This window comes from Centroberyx gerrardi, chromosome 23, assembly GCF_048128805.1.
Source record: "Centroberyx gerrardi isolate f3 chromosome 23, fCenGer3.hap1.cur.20231027, whole genome shotgun sequence".
NCBI classification, from domain to species: Eukaryota; Metazoa; Chordata; class Actinopteri; order Beryciformes; family Berycidae; genus Centroberyx; species Centroberyx gerrardi.
This window is the reverse complement of record NC_136019.1, coordinates 20079031-20102791: the sequence shown is the minus strand read 5'-3', so window position 1 is coordinate 20102791 and position 23761 is coordinate 20079031. Positions and strand designations below refer to the sequence as shown.

The following is a 23761-nucleotide window of genomic DNA, read 5'->3' as shown; positions in this document are numbered from 1 at the left end:
ACAGTGTAGGCTACTCAGGGTATGCAGGCATGAAATGGAATGGCGTTTCTGGTTCAGCTGCTGTGATGCAGTCCTCCTCAATATGACTCATAGGGAAGACCCAGAGGAGAACATCTATAAACGGCAACATGCACTAACACTCACATGCTCTTCTCACACACACACAAACACATATTGACGTCACGCGCAGCACACCATCCTCACCAAATAGAAATTGGAAAGCAGTCCAGTGACAATTAACTTAAAGGGTCTGCTGAATAAAGGGTCTGTCATATCAGTCTGAATCACAACATAGAAGAGTGTCCTATCCCTGCTAATTGTGATGCTATAGATTCACCTTACTTCCCCAAATGAAATTCTAGTATTTATAAGTGACAAATCAAAACTTAAACTTTCCCCAGAACAGCGACGCAGTTTACTGATGTAACATTCCATGATTTCTGGGTAATGAAGTACTTCAAACTTTCAAAAATTCAAACAGTTATCTCTCGCTGCCACTTGGGGCCGCCAAAGTGCGAAGTTTCTTAGTTGGGTAGCATGCTTCACCTCTGTGTAAAACCTTACACTGGGAGAACAACTTCAAAGAAAACTGAACCACCCCAGCCACGTCGCTTGCCAGTTTATCATCTGACTGTGCAGCTCGCTCTGAGCTGCTGTGCATCCGACTGCAGTACCGCAACTATGTGTAAAGCGAGCCTAACTGAGCTGATCTTTCCCTCCCTCATTCCCACTGCTTCAGATGATGGTCAATAGGACTACTGAGGTATACACACACACTCCTTTAACCCTCCACAGCTTCACTATACGGTCACATCCCTTTGTATTTCTCCTTCCCTTCCCTCCACCACCTTTATTTCTTCAACATCCACAGCACAGCATGGTGTACATCAGGAGGAGTTATGAATTTGGTTTATTTCACAGTTTCTGTTGGTTTGGTATAATGAAGGGCCAACATGCACGGCTGACAGGAATGGCCAAGCTACTGCTGTGTTCACTGCACACAGTCTGGTTATGTTGGGTTTTTGGCTTTTGGTTTTGTTTCGCCATACTGTGTCTGTGTGCATTTACATTCTTTTCTTTCTGGTTTCTATTGGTTTTTACAGCAGTTCGTCATTGTCACCGGCTCAGAAAGTGCCTTTTGTTTTATCATAACATCTGTAACTTTTATCCTAAAGCCATTTATAAATATCTCTATACTGCATCATGATTGAGATATACAGTATACTGATTTATTTTAAATGATTACATTTTCCTCCCTCCTATAAGGTTTTGAATTGATAAATATTGTGCTGATGCATTTTTGTGGCAGCTATCAATTGATATTGTCTTAATCTGTGTTTGTAATTTGTCCATTTATGTTGTGTTGCATGATTTATAGAGATGCACTATGAACTAAATTGACAACAGTTTAAAACAGTATTGGTTAAATGACTGCAAATATTACAATCTGCTGGGTCTCAACAGTTTCTTGATCGATTCAAACGCATGCTTTGCTATAGAAGATCCAAAAAAGCCGACCTATAACTTTGTTTCCTGATATTGGCATGGAAAGCTTCTAAAGCATATAAAAATAAATATGACCTGCTTGGCCAAATACCTGCTTTTTGAAGGAAAAATGCATTGAATAGCATGTTGCATCCAAGCTACCTTAATTTGCACCATTCTAAGCTTTTGACTGTGTAAATTTTTTAAACCATCACGTTAGTCACTGTATTCTTCACACTTTTGTAAACAATGTTTTCACATTAAATCGGACCATGACTTACAGAATGGCAAGGTAAGGCAAGAATTTCACAATTACTCCAATCTGCTCTGCAATTTCTAATTTTTCTCATATATTTCTCATTCCTAACATTATAACTTATATGACGTACAGTTAACATAGTGCACTTTGGTGTTGATCCAAAACGTACCGTCCTGGTTGTGTGTGACTTTATGATTTTACTATGATTTGGTGTTTGTTGTTGTAACTAATATTGTTTGTCCATTTTGATGTCAACATTGATAACAATCTGTGTGTACTGTACGTCGTTTCATTTTGTTTTTGCTTTTGTTTTTTTCATTTCAAATTGGTTTCCTATATCAAGAAAGTCTTTCTTATTTTTCTGTATGATTGTTAACCTGCATGCGAGTGACTTGTGTTTGAGTGTGTTTTGGGGTGTGTGTGTATGGGTGCTGTATATTCTGAGTTGCATATTTTCAGAATTTGAAGATTTATTTTTTCAATTTATTTATTTATTTTTTTCAGTGACGTTTTCATTTCCTTTGCCCTCGGTTTACTTTTTGTTCACCTGTGATGCTTGATGCGACTGCTGCATGCTGGGAGGATGAAAGGTCAAGGGGCAGGGGTCAAAGGTCATGGACGTGAGGGAAGGGCTGATGTCTGACCTCTCTCTCGCTCTCTCTCCCCCCTCCTCTTTCTCTCTCTCTCTACCTCTGTCTCTTTCCTTCCTATCTTCCAGAGTGGATTCACCCCCCTGCATATCGCTGCCCACTATGGGAATGTGAATGTGGCCACACTCCTGCTGAACCGTGGGGCAGCAGTAGACTTCACAGCAAGGGTAGGGTACCACACACACACACACACTAAATACATAGTAATTAGGGTTTGACCAATATGGGTTTTTAAAGGTTGACACTGATGTTTCTGGATTGAAGCTGCAGATAGCTGATACTTTGTGGCGTATTCAGCATCTTTAAATTTGAACATTCTCAAGCGAAACGATTCCAAATTATTACAAATATTCAGTGTTTCGCTCAGAACCTTATTCTTGTCAGGATAGAAAAGCCTCTGAAACAGCATTTAGACCATCATGGGACGCTAAAACTCTCCACTGAAAACCAGGATAACAATAATAATAGTAAAAACAATAACAACAGCAACAACAACAACATTATCACAAACAACAATAATAATAGTAGCAACATAAACAACATATTCATGCATGCATGTGTGGAATCTAATAAAAATGCCTCATTATAATCAGTTCAGGTTAAGTTCTTCCCATACACAACCAGTGTAGTATTGATCAGTTCTATAATAAATATGTAATCAATCAAACTGCATCATATCAGAGGTGAAAAACACTGACTGGACCAGACATGATTTTTAATTAAAGGCCAAAATCGGCCCCATATATCGGTTTAACCCACTATAAATCTAATAGCAATGCCCTTTCAAATCACACAGTCAGCAAAACAGTAGCTCTGCATCAGAATGACTCTCTTAGCCACCCCCTGATCCCCTCCACCCCCCACCCAGCATCCCTTTCTCCCGAGCCTCTCGTCGATGTGTGTGGCCTCCACCGATCTCCAAGATGCACAACCACTCAGACACAACAAAGACACCCGTCCTCAAGTGGGCCCTCGTCTTTTCACGGTTCAAAACACAACCCAAGGAGCAACACAATGGTTTTCACCGAGGCGAAAGGCTCTGAAAAGGCCAAATTCCAAACAACTTAGATTCAAGTCTGGGTAACACCCCCCACCCCCCAAACAACACTCCCCAGCCAACTCAGCAGGTGAAGCTTGGTCCTAAACCTTACCTTTCATTTAAAGTAAAGGAACAAATCAAAGAGCAATTGTTATTTCTGCCTGGTCAGACCTATTCAGACGTGAATTCTGTCTCCGTCATCAACCCCTGCAGGGGTTTTTTTTACACTTCACCAAAGGAAACAGAGTCAGTGGTGAGGAGGAGGATAATGGTGTTGAGACTTTAAACTGCATGTGGTTGAAAATGTTGGAGAGATTACACTCATCCTCTATGTGAATGAGACGTGTCATCCTCCAGTTTGAGGACTAAACTGCAAAAACCGCACATGATTCCTGCTCCAACAAAAATGTTTTTGTGTCAAACGACATTTCAACGAAATGTTCGGTGACAAAGACCCACTTGAACGAAACGTTGTTTGCCACAATGTACATTTTGGTGGAACAAGAATATTGTGAAGACACTTGTGATCTTGTGTCTTTTGGCTAGATGGCTAATTCTAATTAGATGGGGAAGGAGTGCATACAGTGTAGTGTACATCCTTGACCTCATATACTACTGTACTCTACCTCTTTTTTTTCTGTTTGTCCCCCTATGATGAATACAACGGTTTTCCTTCATTTTTTTTTTACATTGCACAAAGCTCGGCTTATCATTGGTTGATTGCATGAAGAAAATGAATAAATAAACCTTGTTCAAGATGTACGAATGGTGGCTCAATGCGAAAGAGGGCAATGGAGGTATTGGCTGTTTGTCAGCAGTATATTAGCATAGATTTAATTTGAATATCATTTCCCTTTCCTAACACAAATGACCATGCGCCAAATTCTTCATGAATACTCTGATGAAATGCTCTGTTTGATTGAACTGTATTTATTCATTTTACACTGCATTTAACTAACTCTATTTTGTCCTCCCTGCAGAATGGGATCACGCCCCTACATGTGGCCTCCAAGCGTGGCAACACTAACATGGTTCGCCTGCTACTGGACCGCGGCTCTCAGATTGATGCTAAAACCAGGGTGAGTACTATGTGTGTGTGGGTGTGTGGGTGTGTCAAGGTTAACTTCATAAACTGAAAATAAAACTAAAACCTTAATATTTTTTTCTTGAATTTGGAGCTCCTTGTCTTCATTGACTCTCTCATTCAGTCAGATGAAGGTAAAGGTATCTAATTTCTGAACTGTAGACGGAACATCCCAATTTAAGGGAATTCATTGTAAAGCAAGCAAGTTTCCGCCCCAACACTGAGGCAGAGGTAACCATAAAGTATTCAGTATACTCAGTTTTCCCCCAAATGTGTGAGTGTTTAAGTGAATATATAGCTCGTTCACCACCAGACAGGGTACTTGTTGGCCCAGGAAGGTCACTGTTTTGTTGCCTTGCTTTGTCCTTCACCATAGCTTCTTCAATCAGCTTAATTCATTAACATATGTACAGCACAACAACAATCCTCTGCTGATGCAAATCCCCCTCTGTCTTGTATCATGCCAACACTATACATCCCTCCAGTCTATTCAGCTTTATATCCAGAAAATCAGTTGGAGAATCAGGGTTAGATTGATACGGGTTTTTGAAGGCCTGTACCGATACTTTTAGATTGAAGCTGCCCATAGCCAATTTTGTGCCTATAGTTAATATCTTTAAAGGAAGGGTATCCAGAGAGGGCATTTTCCTACATATTTTAGTATTCTGAGATGTACAGAAGTAATTGTGAAAAACTCAAATGTGCAGTCATTACCATTTTGCCATAGTTGCTAACCGGAGAAGTGGGTGGCTAGCTATACTAGGTGTGGAGTGGAGTTAAAGAAGGGGGTGGAGCCCCAGTAGCCAGCCAATTGGAGGTCAGCTAGAGAAGGGGGTGGACCTCCAGTATGGCAAGCCAATTGGCGGTCAGCTAGAGAAGGCGGTGGAACCCCAGTATGGCAAGCCAATTGGAGGTCAGCTAGAGAAGGCGGTGGAACCCCAGTATGGTAAGCCAATTGGTGGTCAGCTAGAGAAGGGGGTGGAACCCCAGTATAGCCAGCCAATCAGAGTGGAGTTGGCGAAGGGGGTGGAGCCCCAGCAGCCAGCCAATTGAAGTGGAGCTAGAGAAGCAGGTGAAGCCCCAGTATAGCCAGCCAATTGAAGTGGAGCTAGAGAAGCAGGTGAAGTCCCAGTATAGCCAGCCAATTGAAGTGGAGCTAGAGAAGGAGGTGGAGCCCCAGTATAGCCAGCCAATTGAAGTGGAGCTAGAGAAGCAGGTGAAGTCCCAGTATAGCCAGCCAATTGAAGTGGAGCTAGAGAAGGAGGTGGAGCCCCAGTTCAGCCAACCAATCAGAGTGCCAAGTCCCCAAAACAGCCTTTACATTTACAAGTGCTGCAATATAAATTACTACAAATCTTAATGAAGAAAAAAAAAAACTTTACAAATGTTCGTGCCAAAAAAATTACATGATTTAGCATTGCCGTAGACCATCATGGGACACTAAAACTCTCCACTGAAACTCTTTCAGGTGTGTTAGCAGCTCCTTAAGGCAGGGTGAGGCAGGTTTCACTGCAGGTTTTACAGACTGTTGACATCTGATATTAGCTCTAATACACTCAACAAATGTCCAACTCATTATTATCATCACCATCACTGACACCGGACGCAAGCATCAGCCAGTTGTTGTTTTCAGTTGAGCTGGGTCACAGTGGGACAGCAGATTCAACTCAATATCACTGTCACCAGCGCATCAGATTTCCTGACCTCTGGCTGTCATGTTAGCGGTTAGCGGCGCTGGTGTGCCAGCTAGAGTAGGCCATAGGACATTAGTGTTATTAGCTATCTTTAATGCTAACCCACTGTCATCCAAACAACATCCAGCCAGAGTTAGTCATTAGCTATGTTTACATGTAGGGAGTAAGCCGGCTATTGGCCATACTCTGGGTAAGGTCTTTTTCAGGTTAAGCTGTTTACATGAACCTTTGATACCCTGTAATTGAGTCCTGCTGCTGCCATGAATAAACCAGTTAACAGAATACCCCCACCATCTCTCTTTGACTGAGCAATAGGTTACTTCTAATATATGAGAAAGAAATGATAAGTGTTAATCTGTTCTGTTTTTCGCTGACATCAAAATATACCCATAATGTTGTGCGAGTCTGAGTTTGCGCAGATGATGACAACCAAAAAGGAAAGAAGTAAGATGTTTCCATGCCACAGTAACTCATTTAATATGGGAATCATGCCTCATTCACATTATATTGGATTTGGACTTGACAATTTTTTTTTTATGTCAGACTCCTAGTGTTAATAACAAGTAGGATATGTGGGATTTTATTGGTAGCGAATCCACCAATGTCAACAGTCCAATGTAATAAAAATGCTAATGCTAATGCTATAAACTCTACCTACAAATGGCAATATCTGCTGCAGTTTGTTTATGCTTGATTTTAGATTCATGAATAAAAATGATTTGGGGAATGATTTTAGATCTTGATTTGGGCATTCCAACGAATAAAACAGATGTACGCCTCCAAGTTGTAACAACAAGTGATTCCATATTCCTTTTTTCCCTGTTATTGAGCAGTGTGTGGATTCTTTGCATGGCTCGTTGTGTAGTTCATAATAGAAATTCAGACCGGCCAGCTTGTGGCTTGTAATGCAGTCTAATCAGTATCTGTAGAATCTCTCTGGCAGATTTAATAATGACAGCGTAAGCTCCGTTGTGTGTTGACTCTGGGAGGCAACAACGATAACACAACATCATGACAACAGCCACGGCCATAACGTGTGTGTGGTATGTGTGTGTGGTATGCATAATGACCATGTTACTGTATGTGTGTGTGCTCTGCAGGACGGCCTCACCCCCCTCCACTGTGCGGCTCGGAGTGGACATGACGCTGCTGTGGAGCTGCTGCTGGAGAGAGGAGCGCCCATGCTGGCCAGGACCAAGGTGCTTTACTGCCTGTGTTTCTATGTTGCATGCACACATAGATACACACTTACATGCACACACACACACACACACACAACACAGCACATTCACACTGTACAGGATTCTTTTATTTTAACCTTTACTATTATTTGTAAGCCGACTGATCTCCATGGTCTTTTACTAGCAACCTTCCAGCCACAATTCCCACTTAACCTCTACACTCTTAACAAAAGGGCTTCTATTGTATATACAGTAGCACCAGACCATATTGTAGCTTATATAGTATCAGAAAATAGTTTATTAGGCTGTGTTCACACAGGCTGTAACATTTAATTGTGTGTAAAAAGGCGCTGCCTAGAGAGCTTCTTGTGAAGAGAAATAAAAACGTTATCTGACGTTAGCTGGCTAGCTCGCTAACAGCTGGTTAGCACTTCTAGCAGACAATACAGTGCTTACCAGATATTCCCGATACACGTTACCCAATGTCACTGGGCTACTTTTTGTTGGACCGGATATTCCAACAAAAAGCTTCGGATATTCACTTACTACTACTTACTACTTACTACTAATAACGACCAATTTCTCCACTGTTTTTGTTGTGGAAAACGGTCAGCATTCTACGTAGCATGAAACCCAGCCTCTCCTTCATTGTGATTGGTTGGCTGAGAAAAAAGCGAAAAGAAAAAAAACTTCTGAAAAGTCGAACCTTTCTCAACTTTTGAAAGCGCTCCGCCGCCAGGTGTAGCGCTTTTTCAGGAGCGACCACCTTTTGTGCGCCTTGTAGCCGCTCCTCATGTGTTTTAAAGTAAAAAAGGCGGTGGCTGTTTTGAAAAAAACTTTTTACAACAACCCTCCTTTTTCTGGGTATAGGCTGCTGCCACCCACAACTTGCTGTACAGTGTTGTATTTACAGTACATGCTCACAGCCACACTGTCTTTCATTAAAAAAAAGACTCATTTTTTCCCCATCTAATCGACCTCCTCTCCCTCCTCAGAATGGCCTGTCTCCTCTCCACATGGCGGCGCAGGGCGACCACGTCGAGTGCGTCAAACACCTTCTGCAGCACAAGGCGCCTGTTGATGATGTCACGTTGGACTACCTGACAGCGCTGCATGTGGCGGCGCACTGCGGTCACTACCGAGTCACCAAGCTGCTGCTGGATAAGAGGGCCAACCCCAACGCTAGGGCACTGGTATGATATAACGATAAGAGGAAACTTTAATTGAGAACTTCCCCATGGGGAAATTGTCCATTGCAGTAGCTAGTAAGAAGATACAGCAAAGAAATATAGAATGTATATAAGAAAACAGCAAAATGGGGGGCATTTAACATAACGCAAGTGCCAGTTTCGAAAGCTAGAACATGCTTAGATAGACAAAGTACAAATAAATTAAAAATATGTGATATATGATGTGTAAATGTACCTATAACATAAATGTTGCAACAAATTATGCAAATGTAAATATATTCAACAAATTAGAACAATATAACATGAAGAAACCAATTACGAGAATTTTTGAATGTGTGAAAGTTTATATTGTATCTCTGAGGCAGATATGATGGAAATATTTGACACATTTTCATACCACTTATGCACTAGAGCACTATACACTGTATAGTTTTTCCTATTGTTCAGCAGTAACAATATCCAACTGAACAGTATGAAAAAAAAGACAGACATCATAATGCGGTGACCTTTACGAATAAAGATGAAATTCCCATGCAATGTAAAATATATGTTGGAATCAGTTATTTTATATATATTGCATGGAAAGGAGTGTAAGTCTTGCATCTTTTTCATTGATCTCACTGAGCAAAATCCAGTCACTGGAACAAGTTAAGGTCAGAGTTAAAAATAATTTCAGGCTGTTCATACTAGTTTAAATTACTGTAATGTATTGTATTTTGTGCTATTTTATCAGTTTATTTGTATTTACCACTACTGAGGTGAGAGGTGATTCTGGCTATGTAGACACTGCAGGCCCTGAAGGTAAGGTGAACATTTACCTGTAGTAAATATTGTTTGTGTCCCATGTTTCTCCTGCAGAATGGCTTCACCCCGCTGCACATAGCCTGTAAGAAGAACAGAGTGAAGGTGATGGAACTGCTGGTCAAATATGGAGCCTCTATCCAGGCCATCACAGAGGTACTTAATAGACTTGACTCAAAAATAACTTGCAAAAAACATGTGTAGGGTTTCCTACACCGAGTATAGTGTTGCCAGCTCTCTTCCAAGGAAAGTAGCTCATGGCTGCTAAAAATTGCTAGAAGTTGCCAGATGACATCATATGCTAATTTCCATAGCAATATATTTGCTACAGTGGAGGGAAAGGGCTGCGCTCTGTATAGGAAACGCTGTGATCATCAGAACACTTTGGATTAGACAAGCAATTAACGCAAATCTACAGGCATTGGCATCAGCTGTACCGATTTGTTGCCAAATGCTTTGGGAATCAACACATTAACAATGTTCCCCAAGGCTGGAAAAAATAGCTACATTTGTCGCTAGTCACTTTTGACTAATAAGATCATCAGGGACCGAGGGTCTGAAAAGTCACTAAATCCTGTATGAGCTTCTACTTTATACTTCTACTTACATGAGCAACAATCTCATGTCCAATATGACTGACACTTTGCTTTTCTCTGTCTCTCTTTTCTTTTTTTTCCCTGGATTTTATCCAATTCTCATCCTTCTCTTCTTCCTCTGCCCAGTCCGGTTTGACTCCCATCCATGTAGCGGCCTTCATGGGTCACCTCAACATCGTCCTGCTGCTGCTGCAGAATGGAGCCTCGCCTGATGTCAGCAACATTGTGAGTGATGGGGAACACACTGATCAGACTGTGAAAGAGAGTGCATTATCATTTGAGTTTATGCTGATTTATTGTTTTATAAGGTCTTGGGTTTGACAATGACTAACAGTGTTGGATGGTATCATGTTACAGCAGTTTCATTACTTTTCCCAGTAACAAGTAGTGTAACAAAATCAGAAAATAAGTTGTTGCCTTTGTTATCACCTTCTCTAAACATCAGATTGGAGGTGAATCATCTAAAAAGTCTTTGTCCTCTCAGTTTAGATGAGAAATGGTAGAAACGCTGACTTTCTCGGGGTGGGAGTATTCCCTCTACTTTGATGAGAAATGGTAGAAAAGAAGAAGAGAAGAAAATACCTGTATGAGGGGTTGCAGTCGCCAGTTTTGGGGATGTAAAGGAAAAGTAATATAACAAATAGGGTAACCAAACACTGCTCCCAGGGCGTAATAATTAAAGTACTATTAGTTTTTGAAATGAGTAACGAAAAAAAACATTCAAAAATGAGCAATAGATAACTTTTATTGAGTAACATTAAATATGTACGCAACTAGATCAGTGTGGGTTTCTTTCTGGGCTTTGATTCTTCTTATGTCTGTGTCTGCCCATGTGTGTTTATGTGTTTACCTGCTTGCTCATATCATGCTTTATGTTGTGTGTACAGCGTGGGGAAACAGCGTTACACATGGCAGCCAGGGCAGGTCAGGTGGAGGTGGTGAGGTGTCTGCTGAGGAACGGAGCAATGGTGGACGCCAGGGCACGGGTGAGACTACACACACACACACACATACACACACACACACACACACACACACACGCAATTACATGTCCAAATACTGCTACAGTTTGGTCCAACCATTAACCAAAGAGGTCCTAAACTTTACTAAAGGGAAGCTAAAAAAATCTTTAAAGTGACCAAAAACAACATCTAGAGGGTCTTTAAAGTGAGAATTACTTCCATGATGTATGATTGAAAAAAATATGAATAACAGGAGGATGTGCAAAATACGAGCATACTGACACAAAGACAAATTAATGCAAATACTGTATGCACAATATGAAAATATCCCTCTAAAAGAAATATATGCAGTATGAAATATGTGAAAAAAATATTTAAAAAAATCAAGATATATGCAATATATAACAAATGAGGAAGATTCTGAAAATTTGAAGAAAAAAAAGTGAATTTACAGCTTACATACATGATGTGCAAAATGTGTATGTTATTCACATTAGCAGGTCTACAGAAGGTCATACATACTGTATGTACACAAAGTGCCTAGGCATGTAGATGTGTGTTGTAAAAAAAAGTGCAGGGCATCTGCAAGCCCCTAAAAAGTCTGAAAAAGTCTGCAATTATTTAAATTTAAGACCTTGAAAAGTATTAAAATGTCTTAAATACAGTAAATAGAGATCTTATTTTTTAACCATGTAATGACAGGTTTGATTTTAATTAAGTCTCATTTTGATACAACTAGAAAATTAGACAGTGATATTGACAGATTCTTTACATTCAGTGATATCTAGTCCATGCAGATTTGGAAAGTAAGTTGGGATTTCTTTTCTTTTCTTATGTTATTATATTACATTACTGAAACTTCCATTTGGTCACAGTAAGTTGGACCCATGTGCATATCCACTCTTAGATTAATACAGGATAAAATGAGAACAAAATGTCAAACATGTTGGACATCATTTTCCGAAGCGTTTAATTTCCTGGTGCCCTTTCATTAGCTGTGTTCAATCAGAAATAAACTGTTTTCCAAGCTTTTTTTAAATTTTATTTTGGTTGTTAAATTGGTCTTAAATCAAATACCAGGTAGCTTTGAAAGGTCATAAAAAGTCTTATCTTTCTGAAACCCGCTGACACCCTGAAGTGTGTCATACTATATTAATCTTCTCTCCTCCCTGTCCTCCCCAGGAGGACCAGACTCCCCTCCACATCGCGTCTCGCCTGGGGAAGACAGAGATCGTCCAGCTGCTGCTGCAGCACATGGCCCATCCTGACGCTGCCACCACCAACGGCTACACGCCCCTCCACATCTCAGCCAGGGAGGGGCAGGTGGAGACGGCCTCCGTCCTGCTGGAGGCCGGGGCTTCACACTCGCTGGCCACCAAGGTGGGTGGAGGAGGGCAAATACACTCAGATGTAAACATTAGGGTTCAACCCATATGGGCTTTTGAAGGCCGATTCCAATGCTGATATTTCTGGATTGAAGCTGCTAACAGCTGATATTTTGTGCTAATATTCAGTATTTTTAAATTTGATTCCCAACCCTGCAAACATCCCCTTAGGATTTGGAATCAAGTCTCTGTCTCCATTAGTTTCATAGTTATGGCTAAGAATTGATAATCGTCTAACTGTAGAAATCCCAGATCAGATCACCACCAAAACTAACCTTCCAGTCCCTGTAACTTTAGCTAGGAATGATGGACTTTTCACTTTTCTTCTCTGGTGTTCATACCAGTTAAGAACACATGAAGAAATAGCTGAGTATGAAATAGCTGAATATGAACATCAGTACAGACTTCATTTTGTTAGGCTAGGCTTTCCAAACATGAGGAACTTCTGGCAGATCAGATGTCAACACCCGTCTCCTTCTACCCATAATCCCTTGTGTTTTGGGGTTGTTTCCCGTAGTTGGTTTAGATTACGTTCTCACTCCTAACGAACCACACCGCAGTTCTCTTGTTGGAGGACTGATATCCTCATTTTCGGCGTCTTTGCCATTATTTGGTGCCACCAGAGTTCAAATGTCATCATTTTCACCTATAGCCAAACAAAACAAACTAAAGGAGTAAATGCTCCAGAGTTCAAATAAACCGCTCAGAACATGCTGGATGCGAATGAACCCTTAGATTTGATTGGATGAGACTGATCCATGTGGGGAAATTGGGTCGTCGCAGCAGCAGAGAATAGGATATACAGTAGATAAGAATAAGACAAGTAATTACAACAAATAATTTCAACAACCAAATGTACTGAATATGTGAAAAAAATATTTAAAAAAATCAAGATATATGCAATATATAACAAATGAGGAAGATTCTGAAAATTTGAAGAAAAAAAAGTGAATTTACAGCTTACATACATGATGTGCAAAATGTGTATGTTATTCACATTAGCAGGTCTACAGAAGGTCATACATACTGTATGTACACAAAGTGCCTAGGCATGTAGATGTGTGTTGTAAAAAAAAGTGCAGGGCATCTGCAAGCCCCTAAAAAGTCTGAAAAAGTCTGCAATTATTTAAATTTAAGACCTTGAAAAGTATTAAAATGTCTTAAATACAGTAAATAGAGATCTTATTTTTTAACCATGTAATGGCAGGTTTGAAATGAGGACTGATATCCTCATTTTCAGGCGTCTTTGCCATTATTTGGTGCCACCAGAGTTCAAATGTCATCATTTTCACCTATAGCCAAACAAAACAAACTAAAGGAGTAAATGCTCCAGAGTTCAAATAAACCATGCTGGATGCGAATGAACCCTTAGATTTGATTGGATGAGACTGATCCATGTGGGGAAATTGGGTCATCGCAGCAGCAGAGAATAGGATATACAGTAGATAAGAATAAGACAAGTAATTACAACAAATAATTTCAACAACCAAATGTACTGAAAACAATACAGCAAATACATGAATAGAGATAAACATTAGCAGGCTATCAGATTTCTGTACATTATTAGTACTTAGAACCTTTAAAATGATAGAAGAGCTTCCAGTATCTTCTGTAGGCCCCTCTCCGTTTGACCTAGTTTTGATGAATGATTGATGAGCCTGTTTAAAGCCGTTGGTTTTCCTTCTGAATTGTGCATGAAGCCCGAGCGTTGTCAAGCGATTTATCATCATCGCCGTAGAGCCGCTGATGACCGGAGGAGGCTGTGGACACCGGGCTTCAGTCACTCTGCATCCACAATGGGATAGATTAGTGCTGTTATGATGCAGTGTTTGTCAAGGTTAAGTGGTTTTGCTTCCTCTCCCTCTCTCTCTCATCTCTCTGGGGAGGAAGGGTGTGGCTGTGGCAGTAGAGCAACCAAACCAGGGAAAGTTGTTGTTTTAAGGCAGTAAATAACACAATTGTAACCACATAGACGTTTCTCTCCATCACCCCCGCATCACCTTGTAGCCAATCCATCCATCCAAATGCGTCTATAACAATCCTCATCCTTTTATAGTATAGAAAACTGTTTTTCAGTCTAAAAAACCTTCTCCCTCCCCTTCATCCCTCTCTTTCACACCTTTTTTTCCTCCTTTATACCTATTACATCAGGTAGAATTCGGGGTTTGACAAACAAAGGATTGCCTTCCCTCTGTGAGTTGGGTTGGGTCAGAAACACACTGGTCATGTGATTGCTGTCAGCCCAGGTCTAGTGGAGGATTTGAAAATGGTTCAAGTGCACCCTCTGCTGGGTCTAGTGTGAAATGGAGTGAGAGCTCTTTATTTTAAGGTTTTGGAGTTTTGGAGCCAAATTTGAGAAATTTGATGAGGTCTGATATGGAGTTTTATTTATAAATGTCCTATATTCATCATCTTTAAATAATTTTGAGATTGTGGCTACTTGATTGTATATGCAAGGAAAATACTCAGTTTGTTTCTTAATCTCCATTGCTGTTTTTGTTTCTCCCTACAGAAAGGTTTCACTCCCCTGCATGTGGCCTCCAAGTACGGAAGCCTGGATGTGGCCAAACTTCTGCTGCAGCGCCGGGCTCCACCTGATTCCGCTGGGAAGGTATGCATCACAAATAAAACCTCAAAAACTCAATAATTTTTTGAGATAAGATGTAAGAAGCACTTAGACAGTTCTTCAGACTTTCAGAGTTATATACAGTAATATACTGTACATTGTCTATAGACATTAGTAGACTTGAGAGGAATTGTGATTATGAAGTGATAGAAATATGTTGTCTGGTCTCATATAGTTTTTGTCTTTTCAATTACCTTTTTTATGCATGTAACTTTTAAAAAGTCTGTGAATTTAAATAGTTGCTATTTTTTGTATTGAGGTTAAGTTGACTGCAAGAGCACCGGTAAGCCTAGTTTGATTCAAATCAGCTATTCCTTCATTTGGATTAACTATGGTTTATTCCAGAAAAAAAAACCATATAACCGATTCATTTTTACAACAAAACTCCTTTCTTTTTTTTGGATATGTTCTTCTTTTCGCCATAATAAGGACCCGCCCAGTGATCCTCCTCCTAGCTCTTGCTCTCTAATATAACTCTAATTCATCTTAACCTGCAGTATTATCCCCTTTAACATGTCTCATCAAATGTGTATGTGTGTGTGTAGACTGGTATTAACGGCCGCTTGCTGCGCTAACCGCTGTTATTAATCCTTGTGCGCTTACCGTCCGTCCCTTACAGAACGGCCTCACCCCGCTCCATGTCGCAGCGCATTACGATAACCAGAAGGTGGCGCTCCTGCTTTTGGACAAAGGAGCGTCCCCCCACACCATGGCCAAGGTGAGAGTCCCCACAGCAGCTTCCCAGTAGAGAGCTCCAGCCACTGTGCTGGGGATGATGGGAAAGCTGATGGTCAACCCAGGAGTGTAGAATTGATTTCCATGGGCAAGATCTTCCAAACATCTTCCATCTTAGTCATTTAGTCTCATATTCAGTCTTTAAATTGTATTTTTTTTTGCAATTTTTGCCAATGTGCTGAGATAATTTTACTTGTTTCCAATGCAATGTAGGGTATTTTCTAGAAACAAGTGTCAGTATCTTGAAGAAGACAATCAATATCAACAAAATTACTGGAAATGATGAAATGATGTGAGAAAATTCTGGAAACAAGTTGATTTGCATTGGCAACAAGTGAAATTATTTCACCCAATCAGCAGATTTTCTAATAATAACAATTCTCACTTGTTTTAAGAAAAATAAGAATTAAGACTCAATGCTAGACTAAATGACTTGGTAAAATGCATACTTTTTGCAATGTGTGTGCATTTGAGAGAGAGCGCGTGTTGATTGACATACAGTATTTGTACCTACAGTACATGCTAGTATCATGTTGAAAACATACACATCATTCTTGTCATGTGAAAACCTTGCAACTCTATTCTACCACCCTTGGTCCTTAGAAACCCTTTCGAAAACTCCATTGGATAAACTAAAAAAAAGCATGGTTATCAAGCTAAAAACAAGGCTAAAAACAGCTAAGCTAAAAAAAAAATCCATGCCAATTGATTTCTTACTCCCTGAAAAGTCCCTGCAAGGTTGTCACCCGATAGGGACGCAATCCCGGTTACGTTCAGCAATGACACCGGTTTCTCTCCCCTGCCTGGATCCGACAGAATGGCTACACCCCTCTCCACATTGCGGCTAAGAAGAACCAGATGGATATCGCCACGGTGCTGCTGCAGTACGGGGCAGAGACCAACATCCTCACCAAGCAGGGCGTCACTCCGCTCCATCTGGCCTCCCAGGAGGGCCACGCTGACATGGCTGCCCTGCTCTTGAGCAAGGGAGCCCAGATCAACGTCCCCACCAAGGTATAGTAGGAGGCTGGGTGTCGTTTTGAGAAATACTTAAAAGCGCTACATGTAGCATTTTAATGTTAATAAATCATTACCTCACTGATTTTGAGTATCATAGAGTAGTACCATAAACAACGAGACCATCGCCGAGAAGATTGGCGGCCTTAACTGGCCTCTACTCTGCATTTTACATTGTGAACCACTGAGTCAGATTTGGCGGGAAATCTGCTGGATTGCTTTACGAGAGCTAAAGCTTTCAGAGTTTCTGGCAATGAAAGATGGTGGAAGGAGTGGAAGGTTGATGAAAAAAATCACTTCCAACATGTTTATCCCCCTCAGTGAAGACAACAAGAAAACATTTGACCGAAGAAGCAACATCCTCTTTGCAAGAGGAAGCGGATATTTTGAGAAGCGCTAGCGCTAGCAAACACTAGCAACTAACAATACCACCAGCATGAGATAGAGGCTACCAGTCATCTCGACCACAAAAATATGTGGGTCGACAGTGCTACAGTACTACTATACTACCTTTACTATTACAGTACCACTGCAGTACAAAATGAATATAATATTTCTTTGTATTCGACAAGAAACGGACCACCATGTCTTTTTATTTGACAAACTTTTTCCTTCAAGGGAAGATTCAAAGTCTGAGAGCCCAACTCCCCCTTCTCCTTTCCTCTATGCATCAGTTAGGAAACAGCAACTAGAAAAAAAAAATTATGTTATTCCTAAGATTCCAGACTTTTCAGACACCTTGTAGGATGTGATTGGTTTAAAAAAGAGGGAAAAGGAACTTCCAGTCTATTCTGGATGAATGTCAGTGTTTTGTGCTGTAGAAAGCAGGAGGATTTTAACTAACTGCACTGACAGCCATGGCTTGTCGCGCCCTGTATGTCATGATGAAGTCCTGTCTGTCACACACACATGCCCACACACACACACAAGGGTGTTGCAATCGCACACTCATCCATCAATCGCTGCTCCCATTTACCAGCTGTCAAGCTTTGTCTGCAGCCTAGCAGAAATAGCTGAATTTAACATCTTTAAAAAACAGTCTTCGCCTGCCTCTGTCACAGGACAAGTCTAAGTAGAATAGACATTGAAAAAACAGCTAAAATAAAAAATAATGTCATCAAATACAAAATCAGTAAAAGTGTAGATATTGGCTGTATTCCATGTCAGGCAGGGTTGTGGATTGTGACCAAAAAGGCTGACCTTTTGGTAGATAAATTGCATATTTCCAATTGTATACATAAAAAAAAAGATTTATCTTCAGATGTTGACATGAGCAGTGAAAGATAGACTAGACGGAGTAATAGACGAGAAGAGGAGTTGTGTAAAAAATCACAGCTAAGGTGTGAAGATTCATCGTTAAGGTTACATTTTCATAATAATACAACTTTTACTTCATTTTATTAATTACATGCTGCTTAAGAATGGACAGACGTGATTTGTAGAAAATGAGGTTTACCACACCGTGATGTAGTTTGATCCTATATAGGTAAAGAGGAGTGAAGTGACTCACCCTGACTGACCTCAATTTGCCTACTGATGGAAAAAAACAGATTAGAGAGATTAGCTCTAGAAATTTGACACAGCCAAGTGATGAAATCAGAACCACACTTGCTGTTTTTAGGCAAAAGGCCACACGAGTTGTTGCTGTCACCCATACCTGATTTGATAGGAAAGAGTGGACGGTCTATCCACTGTTTGGGTTTGTTTAGCATTTGCTGTTATGAATAATAATTCTGTGTGTGTGCGTGTGTGTGCGCATGCAGAGTGGCCTGACCTCCCTCCATCTGGCGGCCCAGGAGGACAAAGTTGCCGTGGCCGAGATCCTGGCCAAAAATGGGGCCAACCTCGACCAGCAGACTAAAGTATGAACAAACACATTTCAGTTCTTACATTTGGCATTTTTGGCATTTAGCTGACACTTTAATCCAAATTGCATACATGCTGTGATCGAAGATAATCTCTCTAAACACCAAGCCATCCATAATTCATCTTCATCATCAGTATTTGTAGAATCTGTCTTTGCAAAGACTTAAGTAATGCTTCTCCATATTTTCATGTGTTGTATTTTCTTTATTGAAGTGTAGCCGTTTCTAACTGATTTGCTGTTGTTTCACAGTTGGGCTACACCCCACTGATTGTAGCGTGTCACTATGGTAACGCCAAGATGGTCAACTTCCTGCTACAGAATGGAGCTAATGTCAACGCCAAGACCAAGGTACTGAAGCTACAGTGACATACTCAGGCTTCTAGCACTCAGATAATCATATTATAGCAACTTAAAGGTGCTGTATGTAGCATTTTAACATCAAAAAATCATTACATTTCTAGATGAATTTTGAGACATTAGTATAATTAACAAACAATGATGAACAAGCAAGACCATCGAGAACATTGGCAGCCTTTACCAGCCTCTACACTTCATTTTACATTGTGTGCCACTGGGTCAGTTTTGGCGGGAAATCTGCTGGATTGCTTTATGGCACGAAACAGGAAGAGGGCGCTGTTCTTCCAGAGCAAACAGAGCTAAACTTTCAGAGTTTCTGGCAAGAAAAGAGATGGTGGAAGGAGTGAAAGGCCGATGGAAAAGATCACTTCCAACATGTTTATCCTCTTCAGTAAAGACAAAGACGCCAGGGAGGGGGAGGGGCATCAAAAACAATCTCTCACAATGTGCCTGTTTTTTTCCATGTTCCACATATGCATTTATTCATAAATATTCTGCATTTTTACATTTCTCTATTCTTTCCCTCCCAGAATGGATATACTCCCCTTCACCAGGCGGCGCAGCAAGGGAACACACACATCATCAACGTGCTGCTACAGCACGGTGCTAAGCCCAATGCGATCACTGTGGTGAGTAAAGAGACACACACATACACATATACACACACCCAGACACACACACGCCATGCTCACTGTGTGTTTTCTCATGCAGAATGGTAACACTGCTCTGGCCATCGCTCGGCGGCTGGGCTACATCTCTGTGGTGGACACACTGAGGGTCGTCACTGAGGAGATCATCACCACCACAACGGTACGCCACACACACACACACACAAGCACTGTCAATTCACTAAACTGTAAGCTATGGCAGAGTCCTTGCATCTAATATCATTTACCATCAAATGACTGACAAGACATTTGATCTATGTAATAAATTATTAGTCGTAAATCACGAAACTATCAGCTTAGAGGGAATATTGGTCCTGAATTCTCCTCTGATGTGATTTTGTTTTTTCTTAGATCTGGCTTCCAAATACATTTCTGGTGATTTTTGCTTGATCTTTCCTCTCCATTATAATAACAAAAATTATAAGATCAAATTCGGACTAGCTTAGGCTAAGGTATGGAGAGTTCCACACCTTAAGAAACCAAGAGTTCTAGGATGGAAAACCGTCTTCCTTTGCTTCTTGACTTGCTGTTGACGATGCCTTCGTCTCGGCGTACCATCGCCTACAAACACGTAATATGTGGACAAAATAACAAGATTCACATAGAATGCGACCCAGGGTTAATAATGTTCTTTTTTCTGGTGTGTTGCCATAGACGGTGACGGAGAAACACAAGCTGAATGTGCCGGAGACCATGACTGAAGTGCTGGACGTCTCTGATGAGGAGGGTGAGTCATGCCGGACACCGGAGCCAGCCACCATTAACCCCCTTTCTAGCCCTCCAAATGGAAAGAGACCTTTCGGCGGCATCCCAGCTATGTATCCACATGCCCCGCAGATCAGTTGGACCAACCGTATCGACTCCCACAAACCCCTATTTGTGTTTGTTGATTTAGCGGCTCAGCCCGAAATCAGCACCCTAGTTAGCGCCTGTCCTACTTTAACTCAATCATGGGGTGGTGTCCAAACTGGGATTAGACCGATATATTGGTGTGGAGGTTCCTCCCTGACCACAGCTAGTCAATATGTTTTTATCACTATTATTAAATCAGATGTCAGACCGGAGAAATCATTCCAGTATGATGTTCGAGGATTTTACCCGACAGTCTGTAAATCCTGCAGTGAAACCGGCCTCACCCTGCCTTAAAGAGCTGCTAACCCACCTAGAATGTCATTATCCTGGCTGTCAGTGGAGAGTTTTAGTGTCCCATGATGGTCTAAATGTTGTTTCAGAGCCCTTCCCACCCTGACAAGAATACAATTCTGGGGGTTTAACTCTGAATCCTTGTAATTTTTTGTAATTTTTAGGTCATGAAAGATACTGAATGTTGGCGATTGATATTGGTACCACAAGCCTTCAAAACCCCATATGGCACAATCCATTTTACGTCCCGGCTTTTGCAGTGCAGACTCAGTTTAGCACCAGTTTGTCGCACATATGTGTGTTTGCCTCCTGGGGACAAGCTGAGGTTACAATCCCAGGTTGTTTCTATGGTTCTGAGGCTTTAGGAGGCTTTAGGAGGCTAGTGAGTGACTATGCTGTCCACCCACAGTGTTCAAACCCGATGAGGACGATGTCATGTCAGACGACTCCCTGGATATTGAAGGTATTCAAAATACAGCCATGCACTCTGTGTGAGGGCTTGCTGTGGTGAATTGACCAGGAAGGGTTGCTGTGACTTGCATGGTGAATGAACTCATAGTAATCGCTGTTTGGTTGGATGCTAGAATAATAACCGTAGTGTGACGTTTTGGATACAGATAATGCAGAGAAAGTGGTTGGAATCCAAAGTTGTATTTCAAGGGGGATTGAGCCGAGGAGATTTCCGTTTTGAAGTGCAGCTTATTAGAGATTCAGTCATTGCCCAAAGCATCAACACACATACTTTTCCTAATGTACATTTGAGTGCAGAAATGAATGTTGTTTTGATAGTGCAAGATCTTATCCCCTAATGTCAGTGCAACATTCTCTTTTTTTACACTTGAAACAATAGCCAGGGGACAGAACAACTGAAGATGTGTTTCTTCTCTATAAAGCTACACTCTGTTTTGAAAATGTTTGTCCTCCAGAGAAAATAGGAGAAATCTAGAGCAAAGACACCAAATAAAACAACAAGACTAACCCTTCTAAGTTCTCTGAAAGACTTTACCCAGGGTGTTGTCACTTCAAAGCTTATTTCCAGCCCCATAAGGATACATTATGAAATACTGACTTGAATGCTGCTAAGTTAAACCCCACCACCACTGGATTAGCTTAACCCAGTGGGTATTAGTGTTAGTATTATAAAATTCATTCTCTGCAACAGCCGAGAGATGATGTGTGTGTAGTTCTGGCCAAATTCGGAATTTTGCAGGAATATTCAGCGGATGAGTACTTTTACCAAAGCAGCAAAAAATTTCAAATTCAGCAGTGATGTACTTTCTGGAAGTGAGTTTAAATGTGTTAGGGGTATTACAGCAGAAAGAGCACTGGAATCAGGACTGACATTTTGGTAAGCTGTCTGAAAGTTGCCTGGAATTACATTTACTTTCTTTGACTTTTGTACAGCTGGAGTTGGAACTAATTCCCTAACAAAAAGCACCACAGAAGGTCCCGAATGCTGTTTTTTATTTGAAGTTCTGTTTGTTTGATCTCCTTTTTATACTCTTCCCTCTTCAGGTAGCCTGTATACTATTAGCACCAGAACATCTCTATCTAACTACAGTATGTCTCTCACTTGTTCTACTGGCCTAGCATAATGCTTACTGCCAGACCTGGGCCAAAGTCAACTAGAACTCCTATCTGGGAGTATGTATGTATTGTATCGTATGGCTGCAGCCTCGCAGACCGCACTCTCAGGCCTTTGTTGCTACTCCACTATCACCATCTACTGCTTTGGAGGTTATGCATTCTACAAATTACATTTGACATCGACAAATGGAGAGTTTTATGGTCTAAATACTAGTTCAGTGTCTTTTCCACAAAGTACAATTCTGTGGGAAACACTGAATCCTTGAAATTTTTTTGAGTTTTTGTGAATTTTTGGGGCATGAAAATGGTCAGATTGAAAGATAGTGAATTTCAAAATATTGCTTCAATCCATATATTGGTCATACCCTAATCAATAACCAACGTTAAATCATATCATCATTGGTCCTACAGTGCTTTTGAAATTTGCTAGTATTCGCCACATACTTAATGATATAGACTATCGTCTGCAAGAGCAAATTATGTCATAACTACATAACTACTTGTTTATTTGGATGCTTTGTAAAAACACAAGGAATGAATTAATGAACATTAGGAGGATTAAATTGAAAACTGATTGCAAGGCCTAATTGTGTTTTCTCTTAGAATGTCAAGGAAACCAGTCTTCTGTAGAAATATTTTCAACTAGAACTAAAAAAAAAAGTACTTTGCATGAGACATAACACACTGAAAAGGGAAACATGTACAGTGCACCCTCATAATGCCATGTCTAAGTAATTTCGATCAGAAATTTAACTCACCTGATGTTATCCTTGTTATACAAGAGCTGCGCCTGCAATGTAACTTAATGGTCAGTCTCTTTTTGGTCCTTGTTTATATGTTGCCTGAGAATGGAGGTCTGCAGCCAAACCCTTGTCTATTGAAATGGTCATATTGCCATACAAGCTCCATCAGTCCTATGAAATCATAATGACTGGATTCTAATGAGTATTTTGGCCCAGGTTAACCTGCAGCCAGTAGTGATGCTACCCCCTGCTGGACAGTAGTGGTAACAGCAGTAGAGCTTTTCCTCTATGGTATGCCATAGAGACTGCTAACAAAATGCACATCTATTGGATGTCGGATGTTGGGAGAGAATGGAAGAAGAAGAGCTTGCAGCAGTAACTGTTGCTATGCACAAACCAGCATTGAAACTTAAAGGAATATACCAAGTTTTTTGGGAGATTTGGCCCTTGGTCAGCTTTCCCATTAAGTGATGAAAAACATGGAAATCATCAGTGTGTCCCCAATAGAGCATTTGGTCCAGTGCTCCATGCTAACACTTTAGCACACTGTTGAGTGATAGTAGGCTCCATGCTAACAACAGTGTATGCTAAAGTGTTAGCATGGAGCCTACTATCACTCAACACAGTGTATGCTGACATCAATGATTTTGGTGTCTATGTTCTCAACACTTAACGGGTAAATTGACCAATGG

The 23761-nt window shown here is 40.8% G+C and overlaps 1 protein-coding gene across 1 annotated transcript in view; it reads left to right on the top strand.

The window, feature by feature from the left end:
• ank2b (ankyrin 2b, neuronal) overlaps window positions 1-23761 on the top strand; it is a 116949-nt gene that overhangs the window by 50160 nt on the left and 43028 nt on the right. The window contains exons 7-24 of the mRNA XM_078281767.1: window positions 740-763; window positions 2463-2561; window positions 4414-4512; window positions 7312-7410; window positions 8388-8585; window positions 9441-9539; window positions 10106-10204; window positions 10867-10965; window positions 12124-12321; window positions 14839-14937; window positions 15572-15670; window positions 16504-16701; window positions 18468-18566; window positions 18821-18919; window positions 19459-19557; window positions 19640-19738; window positions 20251-20323; window positions 21149-21202. Coding sequence (XP_078137893.1) covers window positions 740-763; window positions 2463-2561; window positions 4414-4512; window positions 7312-7410; window positions 8388-8585; window positions 9441-9539; window positions 10106-10204; window positions 10867-10965; window positions 12124-12321; window positions 14839-14937; window positions 15572-15670; window positions 16504-16701; window positions 18468-18566; window positions 18821-18919; window positions 19459-19557; window positions 19640-19738; window positions 20251-20323; window positions 21149-21202 — 1933 coding nt within the window. The remainder of the gene's footprint in view (window positions 1-739; window positions 764-2462; window positions 2562-4413; window positions 4513-7311; window positions 7411-8387; window positions 8586-9440; window positions 9540-10105; window positions 10205-10866; window positions 10966-12123; window positions 12322-14838; window positions 14938-15571; window positions 15671-16503; window positions 16702-18467; window positions 18567-18820; window positions 18920-19458; window positions 19558-19639; window positions 19739-20250; window positions 20324-21148; window positions 21203-23761) is intronic.